The 19,050-nt window shown below is 44.0% G+C and overlaps 1 protein-coding gene across 3 annotated transcripts in view; it reads left to right on the plus strand.

Annotated features, from left to right (window-relative positions):
- The window catches only part of macrod1 (mono-ADP ribosylhydrolase 1), a 461,598-nt gene that overhangs the window by 316,712 nt on the left and 125,836 nt on the right, over positions 1–19,050 (plus strand). For all 3 annotated transcript variants that reach the window (XM_034181802.1, XM_034181801.1, XM_034181803.1), the window contains exon 5: positions 4,349–4,465. In XM_034181802.1, the coding sequence (XP_034037693.1) occupies positions 4,349–4,465 (117 nt within the window). The remainder of the gene's footprint in view (positions 1–4,348; positions 4,466–19,050) is intronic.

A 19,050-nucleotide genomic window follows, 5' to 3' on the forward strand; every position in this document is an offset into this window, starting at 1 on the left:
CCTACCCTCCTAAGCGACTCAAGAATATGGACAACATTATAAATGACATTTACGTGACAATTTATATGACAATATTGAGATACGATAATTTGGCCATATTGTGCAGCCCTACTGTCAACTAGCTAAAAACTTTGAATATTAATTTACATCTACATTTTAAAAATGCTTAAAGTGGCAGGGGGTGAAAAGGGCTGTAATTGGAGGGTCAGCTGAAATGCAAAAAAAAAGAAAAATGTTTAAGGTGGGGCATATGGGGGGCAGAGCCCACCCAGAAGCTGAAAGGTTTTATTCATGCTAATGCTCCCCTGAAGCATTTACTCAAAATAACGTCTGAAGGACCTAAATGACATGGTGAGATGCTGACGAGCTTTGTTCTTTCATGTCCGCGACCTATGCATATTAAGCCTACACGCATGTGGGAGATTTTTGCAATTTATAATAGCTTTTTATCACATTTGTCTGTTACAGGAGAAATTGATTTGCAGCTCGGTATTTGACACGTGTATTAGCAGAAACCGACTCCTATGACACATTGCTTCATATCGCTTTGCTTACAGAGCTGAGCCCATAACTCTGTGGCTGAGCCATAGAGTTATATTACATTTCTGTAATATAACTCTATGGGCTGCGCCCGACACTTATGAAGTATTGCTTCATTTGCAGAGCCGATTCCGACTCTGCGTTGCTTCATTTCGCTTCATTTTCAGCAGAGAACATTGTCAGATCGGTTTTGTTTAAGTGTCAAAGCCGTAAATCCTTAATTATGAATAGTTTGCTCCATTTGTTTGTATTAATTTAATGTGAAGTTGTTGATTTAGGCTTAATCTTGTTAGAAATAAAGCAGCTGACTTATTTACACCATAAAAATTAGTTCATTCTTTGAGAACTATGGGTATAACCTATTCAAAAAGGGCTGCACAGGAGTGGAGAGCAAAGCACATTCCAGTAGGCCATCCATGAGCTGCAATGACCAAGTGATTGACAGAATCTGGGCTTTCTTCATGGCTAACCATCGTGCCACCATCCAAGAACTTGTGGACGAGGTGGGGATAAGCACAGGTTCAGTACATTCAATTTGACTGAGGATTTTAATGAATGTTCAGTTGTAAACTGAACTTCCACATCAGTGACGTGATTAAGGCTGTTCCGGTATCGGGATGGGCTTCCGATACTGACCGATCCAAGCCACAACGTTTTCCGATACAAGGGGCCATTGTGAATCCTCTCTGCTTTGTTTGCTGCCGCTCGTGAGGAGGGGAGGTGGGGAGGTTTCTGAACCCAAGGCTGTTTGAGAGAGCTCTCTTTTGCAGTGTTCTAGCTGTGGGTCATAGCAAATTTCCACCCGGCTCTCAGGTTCAAATTGTCTGTTCGTTGAGAACGGATTTTTCAAAAAATGAACTGAATTGTTGCTGAAAATAGGGATGAGCGAGTAAACCACTATCTGTATCTGTTCAACCATCTAAATTATCTGTATCTGTACTCGGAGTGGGCGGTGCCTAAACCGAAAGTGGGCGTGGTTTAACCAGAAATGGGTGGGGCTCACATCTGTACATTATTTTCAGTTTGAAATTGATATGGATTGATCAGAAGTTGCTATATTTATTATTTATTTGAAACCTATTTACAGAACAGCCTCAAAATTGAGATTCAAATCAATGATTTGATCACAAAAGTGAGAGAACTATTTACAGAACAAGTTTTTTTATGAACTCAGAACATGAGTTCATAACATGTTCATAACATGTTCCATGAGTTCCAGCGCTGAGTCCTGGAACTCAGAGATGCAGACACACACTGCTCCAGCTGTGGCTCCAAGCGCGTTTAGTTTAAAGCATCGAGTTCAGCGTCAGCTTCAGTTTCCTTTCGTTTCTCTTTCGTCCCTTTTGTGCTCCTGATTCGCAGGCTGTTCTGTGATAAAGCTCTTTCGTCCACCTTTTCTCAACGAATTGTGACTTTTTAAAAACTTTTTTCCCTTTGCTGAGGAATCATTGTGTGCCGTGTGAATGGGCCATTAAGCAAGTATTCTGTCAATTTTAGTATTGATATTTTTCTTTTGTGTTTTTAGTCGTTTTTTATTTGTAGTCAAATTATTTTAATGTTGTTATTTTTAATCTTTTAAAGTTTGTAAATGCCCTAAGAGTGTTATATTTTTGGTGCTAAATAAATAAACTGTTAAACGCCTCATACAGCTATCGCCATAACCATTCGCACACACCAGTGGCCGAAAGACAGTGGGTGCTCTGGGAGTGCCCATTCGACTCCCCTCTAGGAAGGTGTTGGTCAAATTCCAGGTGCCACACATGAACATCCAACACCAGTCGCTGGACACTTAGAAAAGGTGGGGCTATGTGTTATTACTTTGCTCATACGCTTTACTGTAGACATACAGCACCTGTCAGCTGACCGGCAACTGTCAGCTGTATCTGATTGTGCACGCAAGGTCTTAAATTAAAAACAGACATCAGACAGATGCAGGACAAAAAAAAAGAAAAAAGAAAAATAATACAGGTCCGCAGACACAGGTGGGCATGTCCCTGCGATTAGCAGCTGTTCAGATATCTGTATTCACAAGTCACAGCTGGAGAACACCTGTAGTGGCTTGTACAATATGACCTCGCATAACTTTACCATGAGGCGCGGGTGTCAGCTTGCTGACCTCACATGGAAATAAATTAAAACACATATTGCTTCAGGTGACTGCTGCGTCAGTGTACCGCAACGCTGGTGAATATCGTGCCATGCAGAAAAGCACCTAATGGGACGCCACCGCGAGGCGCATGTATCTGCAGGATTTCCCCACATTGTAATAATTAAAACACATATCATATTTGCAATGCGGTCTCCACCGGAACACTGCGCGCTGGACATGCCATGCCAGGTGATGTGTTCATGACACGGGAGCTGACTCTTCATAAGATGAGGGCCCAGCTGATGACTTGATGAGACGAGCGCATCAGGTAATTCATGTAAAACATAAAAGGGAGAACAGTAATCCACGTCATTTCATTACTTCCTGGTGTACATCTAGGCAGAGTCTACGTCCGCTCTTTATAACAGGAATTAAGTATTATAAATTGTGGTGTTTTTTAAATTTTTTTGCTCCACTGCTGTGTGCACGACTTTCCACGTGTTCGCACCGTGCTCATGCGCGCGAACACGAGTGTACACAAAACCGTTACCGCGGTATTGTGCAAGCTTGTCCGACCATGTGTCCCTCCCGACAGCGGGTGGAATGTTTCGCGAATGCCCGTTTCGTTTTTGTTTGCAGATTTTCTGCCAGTTTCTGCTTCTTTTGCCCAGTTTAATGTTATGTGTGAAGGAGCCCTAAGTATACGAAAATATAATGGAATAAATACAAAAAATATCATTTTTTTTTTAAGAATATATATATATATATATATATATATATATATAAACATATTTAGAACAAGTTTACAGCCCCACTGTAAGATTCCATAAATACAGAATAATAATAAATTAATAATGAATTGATTATTGATTGACATGATGTTTCTGTAAAACCATGTGATGTTCAGCCAAAAGAATTCAGTTTTATAGCTAAAACATATTTTGTCTTTTATCCTAGTCGCTCATTATGGTAATATTCTGACACTTAGAATGTTTTTAGTGTTGCTTTCTGAAACAATTCAAATGTTTTTTTTCAAGATTTTTCACAGTGTTGTATTTCTTAACGTAAGATGTAATGAAGATTTCAGTAAGAGCTTGGTGATGTTCATGTGAAATATACCTTTTTGGACAGTATAGTGTTTTACTTGACGATGGCAAAAACAATACCACTGTTCGGATCAGGATCACTACTGACTTTTATGTGTAAATTTCATCTCGTCCCATGGTTCCAACTTAAAATGTAATTGACATCTGTAAAATTTCTTCACCTGCATCATTGCCCTCTTTGAAATTAAGTCATGCTTTAGATGTGGTGTTGCTCACAGACACGTTCACATTTGTGTGTATTGTGAGTATTTCTGAAAATGTAATTAATAAAGGTTAATTGACCAGAAAGCCAAAGTCAGCTGAGTGCTTAATAATGCATTAAATCCAGTAATTGACTGAGGCCATGGCGTTTATATCAATTAAATATGACTGGCATACAGATAGACATATGTTTAAGAAACATCCCTGCAGAAGACAGAAAATTTAATGGGCTGGCTTTAATGATTCCTTATTGCAGTGTTTGCAGCACAAAGCTTTGACACCTGCTACAGACCAGTAAAAGCACTGGATGTACTTAGACAACATTCAAACTCCCTGCAAGTGGTGAAATTGTGGGGGATTCACATAAATAGGCCAGCTGTCTGAATCTCTTGACATCTTTATTTTTTTTCAGTGGATGGAGCGATCCATCGTGCTGCAGGTCCCCTGCTTAAGAAGGAGTGCGCCTCCCTCCATGGCTGTGAGACTGGACAAGCAAAGATTACCTGCGGCTATGGCCTCCCTGCAAAGTGTGAGTATAATGTGTGTGTGGTTGTGGAACTTCCATCCACTCTAGTGGAGCCCAACAGTGGAAGAATGGAGTGATACTGGCTGACATCCATGTGTGAATGTGTGGGACTGTGTGACTGTGATGAAGGTGTTTGCTGGAAAAGGGCACTGAGCACATTTGTTAAGGTTTAACAGCCTTCTGGTTTTCAAAAGCGTAAAATAAGGAATTTCTTTGTGGAATCTGCACGGTACGATGGCTGCAGTCCAAACATGGACAGCAAAATAAATAGCACAGTGCACATGTAAACACCTTAGTCTTATCTGGAATGAATATAAACAGAATAGACGCGATGAAAAATGGCAGACTGAGACGTGATAAGTCTCGTCATTTTTGTCCCTTTTAAACCACCAACAGAGGCTCATCTAGGTATTCAAAATATTTTTACTGCGTTTCCACTTAGATCCACAAGTTGTTGGGATTGTTATTGGGTTGGGTTGATTGTAGTTGGGTTGTTATTTTGTCAACCTGGGTGTTGTGTGGGCTGCCAGAAGAGGACGTACTGCTGGCCCACCACCAGAAGGCGCCCTGCCTGAAGTGCGGGCTTCAGGCACGAGAGGGCGCTGCCGCCTCAGGAACAAGCCGTGGTGACAGCTGTCACCCATCATCCGTGACAGCTGTCACTAATCAACACATCTGGTATAAAAGCAGGAAGACATCTCCACCAAACTGCCGAGATATCATCTTCATCTGGAGGTAATACTCTCAGCCCCTTTTGTGAGATCGATAAATCTATTATTGTGAGTGTTTGCAGGAGAACCGGTCGTTTTTGAGGAGGCTGTGCAAGACGGTGCTCCTTTTCAGCTGAGACCGCTGCAATGCGCTGAGTGAGAGGTGGAGGTGGCATTCCCACCATTGTTACTGGGTGTTCACACACCCACCCTTTGACTGTCTTTTGCTTTAGGCCAGCAGTACCAGATCCGACACTCCGGGAAAGTGGCCACCTGGGGACTCCGGAACTTGGCGGCTCCAGTATTCCTCGGGTTCAGGTGGCGGTGGAAATCGTGTGGTTCCGGTTCGTTTCCAGACGGGCGTCTCCTATCGTCGAGCCTGCCCACACGACACCTTTTATTAATTGACTGTTGCACATTCTGATTCTGCTGTGTTTGGTTGTGACATTCACACCAGTAAAGTATTATAATTTGACTCCTTCCACTGTCCGTTCATTTACGCCCCCTGTTGTGGGTCCGTGTCACTACACTTTCCCAACACTGGGCTCCATTGCTGGCCATCGTACCTGTCTGTGTCCTTGGATAAAACACGTTGGTCCATCCAGACTAGAGTGCCTTTATCTGAGAATGGCGTCAACTCAGAACATGGCGCCATTTTGGGTCTAACTGCGCTGAACTGCTGAATGAACCTTTAATGTTTTCAATGTTTTTTAAAATCATTTAACCACTTACAGCAACACATCCAGATACAGCTACAGCTACTAACAAAATAAATATAAAAATAGTTAAGCTATCAAATTTACATAATTTTACAATTTATGATGATTTATTTAATTAATTTATGCAGCTGTAGCTCTGTAACTCCGTGTCATGCAATGATGTGCGTGACAGTTTTAAAGTTCTCTGTCTCTGGATTATGCTTTATTATGGACCAATTAGTCCTTCAGCAAGCTTTTCTTTCTACAATCATCACCTCCAAATCAAAGGTAAGCTGTACATTTTCCTCTTTTACCGACTTTGTGTTGTAAATGTGCTGCCGACTTTTGTGATCCATTTATCAGCGTGTGCGCTATATAATATGATTGTTGTGTGGGCCGCCCGAAGAGGAGGTACTGCTGGCCAACACCAGAGGGCGCTCTGCCTGTAGACGGGCTTCAGGCACCAAAGGGCGCAGTTCGCCGCCAGGGACCCTGACAGCTGTCCATCATCTCATCTAGTCATCCATAAAAGCCTGGAGAAGACACCACACCCCTGCCGAGAAATCTTCTGAGGTACTCAGGTAAACTCTCAGCCATCTTTTTCTGTTTCAGCTAAGCTTATTCTTGCAACGTACTTTGCTGCTAAGCTCGAAAAGCTGTACTTTATATTCTGAGTTTGCAGACGTTTCAGTACACTTGCAGCTGGTGAGGAGGAGTTGGCGTTTCCAGTCCTCAGCTGTTAAGTGAAATCAGGATCTGCACGACTGTGATATTGTGAGAAGTGGGAGGTGGTGTTTTTCTCCCTTCATTATCAGAACTCTGCTGACTGTTTGCTGGGTGTGTGCACACACCCACCCTTGACTGTTTCTGCTTCCTGCCAGCAGTACCCGATCTGACAGCTGGAGACGGTGGCCACCTGGTGACTCGGGACATGGCGGCTCCGGTGTGTTCCAGATCCGTTGGCGGTGGAAATCGTGTGGGTCCCGACTCTTATCTGGACAGGCGTCTCCTATCCTCGAGCCTGCCCACACGACACCAACTATACAAATTGACTGTAGTATTGAATTGTATCTGTATCCGTTGTGCACATTTCACAACATTAAAAGTGTTACTCTTCATTTCCATTGACCGTTCATTTACGCCCCCTGTTGTGGGTCCGTGTCACTACACTTTCACACAACAATGATGGCAGATGAAGGATTAAAAGCAGAAAAGTGTCAAATCACAGCCTTTTGTGTTTGATTTAACAGGTGCACTTCAGGCTGCGGGTCCAAGTCTGAACACTGTTTGAAAAAACTAAACGGTCGGACTTTTAATCACAGAAATGATTCCTCTCCCACTTTCCACAAATCGACGAGTGTCAGAGCTGAACTTTAATTTGTACCTCTGCATGTTCAGACTGCTCGGAGTTTTAATGGAAAAACATTGTGATTGGACGGGACATTTATCTGATGTGAGCGAAAAACCGCTGTACAAAATCTGTTATAAATGGTGTTTATTACATGGAAAACAATACAAAAACTTCGGGACTTTTTTTGTCCGGTGACTGTGAATATCTGATTTATATGACGACGTTTTAGGTGAGTTTTACTGTACATGGGACTGAACAATAAATTTACCTCTCAAAGCTTTGATGATGAAGTTGCTTCCATCCCACACAGCTGACTTTATTTTACCAAATTTTTCTTCTGTTCCGATCTGAAGGGAATCTATACATCTTGAAGACCTTGTTGTGACTATTTGTGCCTCCAAATGCACAGCAACCCAGCATTTTCAGCAAATAAATAAAATAGGTGGATTTACATGCAGACACTTTAACAGCCAATGCTATTTTTGCCCCATGATAGCACTATGAGTCACATGACCAATTTTTTTCAACTCGCCATGTCGCCACTCTCTAAAAAAGGAACTCTAATACAGACTGCCCCCCCCTCCCCCACAGTTCTGCACATACCACTGATTAGTTTACATAACAGTGTGTGCTTTTTTGTGATTTCTTGATAACTGTGTAAATCCTGATTCTGTCGTAGTGAAATCACAGTGCGAGTGCAGTGACAACAGTTGTGCATTCACGTGAATAGAGTCTGTTCAAAACAGATAACCTCGTGCTCTGCGCATAAAGGCTCGGCGCACTTCTGGGTGCAAACACAGAAAGAATGTCTCAAAAACATTAGGAGTTGAAAACTATGTTTGCGTCACCTCTTCCCTTTGTCACTGTGATCCCACTGAACGGATGCCATGCTCAAAGCATGGGTGCAGGCAAGGTGGCTCAAAATCCAGAACACTGATGTAACCATACCAAAGTAAATAGCACTGAGGCTGGTAAGCAATATGATGACACGGAAAAGATGACGTGATATGTGAAGCTGTGGTTTGTTGATTTCTTCAGATCATGAGTAGAAGCATTAGTGTAAGTATTTAATGCAGATATAATGCAAAAAATAGTAGAAGTAGATTAGTAACGCCTATAACTAATATATTTATTATACAACAGGAAGGCTATCCCAGTGTGCTTTCACACCCACCCTGTCTGGTTTGGGTTTGTGGACTTTTAAGTTTATTCCGAGGTATAACAGCAGCCCAGGACCACGGTCCTCATAAACCATCTGAATGTTAGTCCGATCAAATGAAGTGACCTCGTTATTAATAAAACTGAACCATGGTTAAGCTCATTTACTGTGTTAAATTATTTTTTGGTTGATTCAGACTTTCAGACAGTAGGTTCCGGTGTGGCAGGCTGTCATCGTATTGGTCTCTGCCAAAATGGATTGCCATGGTTCGTTGAATAATTTGCCCTCTTCTCCGCTTGTCGTGTTGGCGAAAACAGTTTTTGCACAATGCAATTGTTTGCCAAATTAGAACTAGACTCTTGGATTTCTGGCAAAGTTTATTCTGCTTGTACTAACACCATAATAATACCTTTACCCTACAGTCACTATCTTACACAGTACTGTCTAGGGATGGGATCCCGGATCGGTATCGGGTTCCAATACCGACGTAATTCACGTATCGAAAAATACAGATCCAATCCGCGACATTTTCGATACCGGAGAAGAGCCACTGCAAATCCTCTCAACTGCTGTTGTTTGCTCTCTGCTTGTTTACTGCCGAGTGAGAGGAGGGGAGAGGGGGAAGTTTTCTGAAGCCGGACTATTTGAGAGAGCTCTCTCCCGCAGTGTTCTAGCTGCGGTTAGTGGCAAATTTCTGCTCGGCTCCCGGGTTCAAATTGTCTGTTTGTCGAGCATGTATTTTCCAAAAAATTAACTGAATTGTTGCTGAAAATGAGTGTTACCTTTATAGTATTATTATGGTGTTAGTACAAGCAGAATAAACTTTGCCAGCAATCCAAGAGTCTAGTTCTAATTTGGCAAACAATCTCATTGTGCAAAAATTGTGTGCTGTGTAAATAGTAAAGTAGAGTAGGACACATCCCAAAAGCACTTACACTCTGCACTTTAGACCGTGCACCACAGATTGGGCCTTCAAATGTCTAAATCTTTGTTTGGACAGTACTAGAGATGCACTGATCCACAATTTTTTCCGATCCCGACACCTGAATTTGGATAATATTTTTTGATCCAATACCAGAGCTCTGCTTGCTTTAATATTATTATTATCATTATTCTTGATTTTATATGATGAAAGTTGAGCGACTCCATTGTTCTCCTGGGGGATTTCAACGCCCACGTGGGCGGCGACAGTGAGACCTGGAGGGGGGTGATCGGGAAGCACGGGCTCCCTGATCTGAACCTGAGTGGTGTTCAGTTGTTGGACTTCTGTGCTAGTCACAGTTTGTCCATCACGAACACCATGTTCGAGCACAAGGGTGTCCATAAGTGCACGTGGCACCAGGACACCCTGAGCCGGAGGTCGATGATCGGCTTTGTAGCCGTATCATCTGACCTTCGACCACGTGTCTCAGACACTTGAGTAAAGAGAGGGGCAGAGCTGTCGACTGATCACCACCTGGTGGTGAGTTGGATCCGCTGGGAGGGGAGGAAGCCGGTCAGACCTGGCAGGCCCAAACGTATCGTGAGGGTCTGCTGGGAACGACTGGCGGAACCCTCTGTCAGGGAGGTCTTCAACTCCCACCTCCGGGAGAGCTTCTCCCAGATCCCGGGGGAGGTTGGAGACATGGAGTCCGAGTGGACCATGTTCCCCACCTCCATTGCTGATGTGGCCGCTCGTAGCTGTGGTCGCAAGGTCTCTGGTGCCTGTCGCGGCGGCAATCCCCGAACCCGGTGGTGGACACCGGAAGTAAGGGATGCCGTCAAGCTGAAGAAGGAGTCCTACTTATCTTTGTTGGTAGGTGGGACTCCAGAGGCAGCTGACAGGTACCAGCAGGCCAAGCATGCCGCAGCCCGTGCGGTCGCAGAGGCAAAAACTCGGGTCTGGGAGGAGTTTGGGGAGGCTATGGAGGAGGACTATCGGTCGGCCTCGAAGAGATTCTGGCAAACCGTCCGACGCCTCAGGAGGCGGAAGCAGCTCTCCACCGGCACTGTTTACTGTGCGGGTGGGGAGCTGTTGACTCTGACTGGGGATGTTGTTGGGCGGTGGAAGGAGTACTTCGAGGATCTCCTCAATCCCATCGTCACGTCTTCCGAAGAGGAGGCAGAGACTGGGGACCCAGAGGTGGACTCATCCATTACCCAGGCAGAAGTCACCAAGGTGGTTGGAAAGCTCCTCGGTGGCAAGGCTCCTGGGGTGGATGAAATCCGTCCTGAGTACCTTAAGTCTCTGGATGTTGTGGGACTGTCTTGGCTGACACGCCTCTGCAACATCGCGTGGTGATTGGGGACAGTGCCTCTGGATTGGCAGACCGGGGTGGTGGTCCCTCTGTTTAAGAAGGGGGACCGGAGGGTGTGTTCCAACTATAGGGGGATCACACTCCTCAGCCTCCCCGGTAAGGTCTATTCCAGAGTACTGGAGAGGAGAATTCGACCGATGGTCGAACCTCGGATTCAGGAGGAGCAGTGTGGTTTTCGTCCTGGTCGCAGCACACTGGACCAGCTCTACATGCTCCATCGGGTGCACGAGGGTTCATGGGAGTTCGCCCAACCAGTCCACATGTGTTTTGTGAATCTGGAGAAGGCGTTTGACCGTGTCCCTCAGGGCACCCTGTGGGGAGTGCTCCAGGAGTACGGGGTCCGGGGTCCTTTGCTAAGGGCTATCCAATCCCTGTACGACCGCAGCAGGAGCTTGGTTCGCATTGCCGGTAGTAAGTCAAACCTGTTTCCAGTGCACGTTGGCCTCCGCCAGGGCTGCCCTTTGTCACCGGTTCTGTTCATTATTTTTATGGACAGAATTTCTAGGCACAGCCAGGGTGTAGAGGGGGTCTGGTTTGGGAACCACAGAATCTTGTCTCTGCTGTTTGCAGACGATGTGGTTCTGTTGTCTTCGTCAAATCAGGACCTTCAGCGTGCACTGGGGCAGTTTGCAGCCGAGTGTGAGGCGTCCGGGATGAAAATCAGCACCTCCAAATCCGAGACCATGGTTCTCGACTGGAAAAAGGTGCTTTGCCCTCTTCAGGTCGGTGGAGTGTCCTTGCCTCAAGTGGAGGAGTTTAAGTATCTCTGGGTCTTATTCACGAGTGAGGGACGGATGGAGCGTGAGATCGATAGACGGATCGGTGCAGCGTCTGCAGTGATGCGGTCGGCGTATCGGACCGTCGTGGTGAAGAGAGAGCTGAGTAGGGGGGCAAAGCTCTCGATTTACCGATCGATCTACGTTCCGATCCTCACCTATGGTCATGAGATTTGGCTCATGACCGAAAGAACGAGATTGCGGGTACAAGCGGCCGAGATGAGTTTCCTCTGCAGGGTGGCTGGGTGCTCCCTTAGAGATAGGGTGAGGAGCTCGGTCACTCGGGAGGAGCTCGGAGTCGAGCCGCTGCTCCTCCATGTCGAAAGGAGTCAGTTGAGGTGGCTCGGACATCTTTTCCGGATGCCCCCTGGACGCCTCGCTGGAGAGGTGTTCCGGGCACCTCCCATTGGGAGGAGGCCCCGGGGAAGACCCAGGAAACGCTGGAAGGATTACATCTCTCGGCTGGCTTGGGAACACCTTGGGGTTCCCCCGGAGGAGCTGGGGGAGGTGTGTGTGGATCGGGAGGTCTGGGCGGCTTTGCTTGAGCTGCTGCCCCCGTGACCCGACTCCGGATAAAGTGGAAGAAAATGGATGGATGGATGGAAGTTGAGCTACAATTTGCCAGAAGGTGTATCTAAGATGAAAGACTAGATTTGATGTTTTGGTGAAATAATTGAGTACTTTTATTTTTTTATAGTCTTATTTTTTATAGACTTAAAGAGAAAAGACAGCACTCTCTCTGTCTGCCTGTCTCCCTCTCTCTCTGTCTGTCTGTCTGTCTGTCTCTTGTTTGCTCTGTCTCTTTCTCTCTCTCGATCGCTTTCTCTCTCCCTCTCTTCTCTCTTTTTATTCCTCTCGAAAACAGTGGTTTTCGTGCTGCACAAACTTCAAACTTTTTGGAAACACAAAGCCTTTCAACTGTAAAATAAATCCATCATCATCGACGCCGACATGCAGGATTTTAACGGAGAATCTCTGTTCAACTCGTCCTTGGCTGCACACTGAGCTGACGTTTTACAGCCTTGGGACAGTGAAGTGGCTAACTTTTTAACACTCATTTTCAGCAACAATTCAGTTAATTTTTTGGAAAATACATGCTCGACTAACAGACAATTTGAACCCGGGAGCCGAGCAGAAATTTTCCACTAACCGCAGCTAGAACACTGCGGGAGAGAGCTCTCTCAAATAGTCCGGCTTCAGAAAACTTCCCCCTCTCCCCTCCTCTCACTCGGCAGTAAACAAGCAGAGAGCAAACAACAGCAGTTGAGAGGATTTGCAGTGGCTCTTCTCCGGTATCGAAAATGTCGCGGATTGGATCTGTATTTTTCGATACGTGAATTACGTCGGTATTGGAACCCGATACCGATCCGGGATCCCATCCCTAGACAGTACTGTGTAAGATAGTGACTGTAGGGTGAACCCAGCATCACATATATAAGGAGGCACAGTTCATGTGCATTAATGTCATTATAATTGGCTTTTTATTAATTGTTGTTATTCAAAAATAAGTATCAACTCCAAAAACTCAACTTTCCCAAGGCCATTGTGCACTGTGCATTTTTGTCAGGCGGTAGTGATGATGTGAGGACATGCGATGGCATTCACACAGCGTGGCACTAATAGGTGCAGCAATAATGCAGTAGTCAATTGTGGTACATTACAGTGACCACCCAGGTGCATGTGTCTGCATGTGATAGAAAGATCAAAGAACTCTGAGACTGTGTGATATCGGTTTATAGCTCCACAGAGAGTTGAGGTTCACAGTAGGAGAGGGAAAAAAGGGAGTGAGGTGATGATAAAGGCAAGCTCCAGGCAGACTGGTGAGCAGGAGTAGAAGAACAGATAAGGAACAAGTGGGAGTGTGGAAAAATAAGCATTATGGGATGTTTCAAGATGTGAGGGGAGCTGCAGCCGTGGGGGGAAGAAGATAAGTTCTTACACTGCGTGTCCTCCTTTGTTGGTTCACTTGTTTAAGTCTAAGGTTATTAGCTTTAGTGTCTGTTAGTCTATGGAGCTATTTCTCAGGTTGGGTGTTTTACACTGTGTATGTTTCTTGCTTATTTCTGAATATTATCCAGCTCGTATTTTGAGCCCAACGAGGAAGTGCAGTTCCTTGACTGGCTGCTTGAGGCTGGCTCCAAACAGAGCACATTCCCATAGAAGCCCATTTTAAAACGTCCAGCTTTAGATTAGAAATAAACATGTTTGCAGCCTGATTAAAAAAAACGGTTTTGGTCTCTATAGATGGATCCTCCTCAATGACAAGTGTACGGGGAGATTTTAGTTTAAGACATTTTAATTAACAAAATTCTGTATAATTGTGGGCATAGTTGCTCTCGTCGTATTTAATATTTTATGCTGACAGTGTTAGCACTTTATGCCGCGTTCACACCAAACGCCACAAGATGCCACAAATTCAGGTCCCTCACCTGGCGATGGATGCGCCACCATCACCCAGTGTGTCGCTCTGCTTAAGCCGCGTTCACACCGGACACCACACAACGCCACAAATTCATCATTTGCTGTAGGAGCTGCATCTGGATGGCCCCAGTTTGAGGACCTCCTGTCCCGTTCGCGCGCACACATGTGAATAAAGAAAAACAAAACTGGCTGCCACTGCAGTTCCTTGCTCTCCTCTCCAACTTTGCCATAATTGTGTTATAAACCAGTCACCATTTGTTTTATTATACATCTGTGTAGTTAATAAAATTATCTTCACGGACAATTCTTTCGCACGCGCACATGTGAAAAAAAAAACAAAAAAACTGGCTGCTACTGCAGTTCATCGCTCTCCTCTCCCACTCTGTCATAACTGTGTTAAATAAATAAAGGACAAAAGGGACATAAGTCCTGCTCACAGGCTGATTGCCAGAGACAGAACATGTCCACATCAAGTATAAACTCCAGACATCTCCACGTCAGTTCATATCCAGTCCCTGATTGGTCATCACGGCGCGACAAGACAAAAAAGTTCAGATTTTTCTACTTGGGGAAGACGCGATGCAACACGATATTGGGCCACAAACGCGCCAATCGCTCAAAATCGCTTAATTTGCGTCGCTTTATTCGCATCCATCACATCACATTGCGTGGCTTGGACTTCTTACTTCCTTGGATAATATTCCAGTTGTTCCTGTTGAGCAGTTTAAATATTTAGGTCTTTGGCTTGATCCTTCTCTTTCTTTTACAAATCATATTCAGTCTGTTACAAATAAATTATATATCAGTTGAAACTACTTTATCAGTCAATTAATTGTTTAAATTTTTCTGTAAGAAAGAGGATTGTCATGCAATTATTAGTTCCAATTCTTGATTATAGTGATAGTTTATCAAAATACCTCAACTTCTCATCTTAAACCACTTAATGTAGTTTACAACAGTTTGCGTAGGTTTATTCTTCACTTCCCCTTTGTGACTCACCATTGCGACCTTTATAACCAATTGTCTTGGTTCACTGCATCCTCCAGACGACAATTTCACTAGTTGATATTTATTTTTAAGTGCATTAATCTTAGTTATCCAGAATATTTAAAACAGTATTTGATTCCTTTTGGTTCTTCTTATAGTTTGAGATATGCATCTCAATCTTTTTTTTGTTGTCCCACGAATTAACAAGGAAATTGCCAAATTTTCATTTCGACATAAAGCGCCCTATGATTGGAACAGCCTTCCTTACTCTGTCAGCTCTATAACCTCTTTGTCTGTATTTAAAAGTGCCCTTGTACAACACCTTAAGAACATTTGTAACTGTTTTTGATTCCATTTGTCCATAATTCATCTTATTCATTTTGTATGGTAGTATTAATGGGACAGTTTTAGAGAGCTTTGTGTGTGTAGTGTGATTGCTTGTTGGTGTGTGCGTGTAGATATGTTTGTGTGTAGTTAATTGTTTGTAGTTGTATTGTTGCCTTTGTTTGTATATTTTACGTATGTACTGTTGCATGTCTTGCCCATTGGATATTTTGTTATTATTGAGGACCCATTGAAAACGAGATTATAAATCTCAAGGTTTATCCTTTCAAGTTAAATAAATAAATAAATACATGGCAGATAACTTTTCTGTCCACACCAAATAAACTGTTATGAGAGCTATGCAGTCCCCCAAGGTTTGCTGTGATGTGTATAATGTGTCTGTTTAACTAAAAGTGCAGTATATATATATATATATATATATATATATACGTACACAATATATATACACATATATATACACAAGGTCTGTTAGAAAAGTATCCGACCTTTTTATTTTTTTCAAAAACCATATGGATTTGAATCAAGTGTGATTGCATCAGCCAAGCTTGAACCTTCGTGCGCATGCGTGACTTTTTTCATGCCTGTCGGTTGCGTCATTCGCCTATGAGCAGGCTTTGTGTGAGCAGTGGTTCACCCCTCTCGTCGGATTTTTATTGCGAATAAATGTCTGAACGATTTGGAGTTTTGCTGCATCAATTTTTTCCAGAAACTGTGAGAGAACTCCAGGTGGACACCATTTGGAAAATTCAGATGGCTTTGAGGGACAATTTTATGGGGATTACACAGATTAAGGAGTGCTCCAGCCGGTTTAAAGACCGAGTGCCGATCGACGGGCTGAAACAACCAGATCATTTCCAACGTGAAGGCTTTGTTGATCTGGGACGTCGTCTGACTTACACAAAAATGGCAGGAGACGTGGATATCAGTACTTTTTCGGCACATTCCACTGTTACAGGAGTTTTTTCTTGGAAAGAAAAGCAGACGGATGCGCCACCGTGCCGCTCATGGCGCGGCACAAAACCACCTCCGTGTTGGTCTCACAGGACGGCTTTCAGACGGCTGTCGGTGGGTTTTCAGTCGTGTGACTAACCGAGAAATTGTGGATAAGCCTGGACGTTCCAGAACATGTCCTGTGAGGCTTCATCACGATGTTGCTTTGCGCCATGTGGCTCTACCGCGACGCGCGGAATTCCTCCGCACATCTGTCTCAATGTGCCAAAAAAGTGCTGATGTCCACGTCTTCCGCAATTCCTGTGCTAGTCAGAGGACGTCCTGGATAAAACACAGCGTCCAGTTTGGAAATGAACGGCACATTCCACTGTTACAGGACTTTTGTCATGGAAAGAGGAGCGGAGGAATTCCGCAATTTCTCGGTTAGTCACACGACTGAAAACCCACCGACAGCCGTCTGAAAGCCATCTCAAAGCTGTCCTGTGAGACCAACACGGAGGTGGTTTTGTGCCGCGCCATGAGCGGCACGGTGGCGCATCCGTCCGCTTTTCTTTCCATGAAAAATACTCTTGTAACAGTGGAATATGCCTAAAAAGTGCTGATGTCCACATCTCCTGCCATTTTTGTGTAAGTCAGACGACGTCCCGGATCAACAAAGCCTCCACGTTGGAAATGATCTGGCTGTTTCAGCCTGTCGATCGGCTCTCGGAGCGCAGCGCACTCTCAGCAGCTGTGGGCGGTCTTTAAACCGGCTGGAGCACTCCTTAATCTGTGTAATCCCCATAAGATTGTCCCTCAAAGCCATCTGAATTTTCTGAATGGTGTCCACCTGGAGGTCTCTCACAGTTTCTGGAAAAAATTGATGCAGCAAAGCTCCAAATCGTTCAGACATTTATTCGCAATACAAATACGATGAGAGGGGTGAACCACTGCTCACACAAAGCCTGCTCACAGGTGAATGACGCAACCGACAGGCGTGAAAAAACTCACGCATGCGCACGAAGGTTCAGGCTTGGCTGATGCAATCACACGTGATTCAAATCCATATGGTTTTTGAAAAAATAAAAAGGCTGGATACTTTTCTAACAGACCTCATATCATATCATATATATAGTAAGTCCCTTCGGCTGCTCCCTTGTTTGCACTCGGGGTTGCCACAGCAAATCCAAGGTGGATCTGCATGTTGAATTGGCACAGGTTTTACGCCGGACTCCCTTCCTGACGCAACTCCACATTATATGGAGAAATGTGGCAGGGGTGGGATTTGATCCCGGAACCTTCTGCACTGAAACCAAGCGCTTTAACCACTTGGCCACCACCCCTGCTATCATATCATATATCATATCATATCATATCATATCATATCATATATATATATATATATATATATATATATATATATATATATATATATATATATATATATATATATAAAATCCTTTAGTTTATAAACTATACAAAAATTGTATTTCCCCTGAGCCCAAAGGCTTACTTATCCAAGATCCAGTGGTATTTGATTGGTTATTGCGCAGCACAGTCTGCAGTGGCGGCTGGCTCATAGGGGGCACTGGGACACTGCCCTCCCAGATGTGCAGGGGAAAAATTATAAAATGTATATTTTTAAGTATTATCAATGTCAGTTGTATTTAATAGTATGTGCCTACATGTAATCTGCATTATTAAAACAACAGTTCCAGCAACTGACTCTCATTCAACAGTGCATTTCCACCGACAGAAGCACAGTACGTATCATTTCTCTTCTTGGGCGCTCACTCATCAGCCCCTTGAAGTGCAGCGAAATGACCAATTGTGTATGTTGCCAATGAAAATAAACATTTGGCCAATCAGCATTGCCAAATTTATTATCTTGTGGGTGACACAATTGTCGCCCACAAATAAAAACAGAATACAATGATTTGCAAATCCTCTTCAACCTATATTCAATTTAATACACCACAAAGACAAGATATTTAATGTTCAAACTGATAGACTTTTTTGTTTTTGTGAAAATATTTGCTCATTTTGAAATGGATGCCTGCAACACGTTTCAAAAAAGTTGGGGCAGGGCAACAAAAGACTGGGAAAGTTGATGAATGCTCAAAGAACACCTAATTGGAAACAGGTGAGTGTCATGATTGGGTATAAAGAGAGAGTCCCCAAAAGGCTCAGCCGTTCACAAGCAAAGATGGGGCAAGGATCACCACTTTGTGGACAACCACGTGAAAAAATAGTCCAACAATGAACAATGTTCAATTGCAAGGAATTTAGGGATTCCATCATCTACAGTCCATAATATAATCAGAAGATTCAGAGAATCTGAGGAACTTTCTACACGTAAGCGGTAAGGCCGAAAACCAACATTGAATGCCCGTGACCTTCGATCCCTCAGGCGGCACTGCATTAAAAACCAACATCATTGTGTAAAGGATCTTACCGCATGGGCTCAAGAACACTTCAGAAAACCATTGTCAGTTAACAAAGTTCGTCACTACAGCGACAAGTGCAAGTTAAATCTCTACTATGCAAAGCGAAAGCCATACATCAACAACATCCAGAAACGCCGCCACCTTCTCTGGGCCCGAACTCATTTGAAATGGACAGACACAAAGTGGAAAAGTGTGCTGTGGTCTGATGAGTCCCTATTTTTAATTGTTTTTGGAAAACATGGACGTCGTGTCCTCCAGACAAAAGAGGAAAAAGACGATCCATATTGTTACTAGCGTAAAGTTCAAAAACCTGTGATGGTATGGGAGTGTGTTAGTGCCCATGGCATGGGCAGCTTACACATCTGTGATGGCACCATCAATGCTGAAATGTACATCCAGGTTTTGGAGCAACACATGCTGCCATCCAAGCAACGTCTTTTTCAGGGATGTCGCTGTTTATTTCAGCA

Source organism: Thalassophryne amazonica, chromosome 11 (genome assembly GCF_902500255.1).
Source record: "Thalassophryne amazonica chromosome 11, fThaAma1.1, whole genome shotgun sequence".
NCBI classification, from domain to species: Eukaryota; Metazoa; Chordata; class Actinopteri; order Batrachoidiformes; family Batrachoididae; genus Thalassophryne; species Thalassophryne amazonica.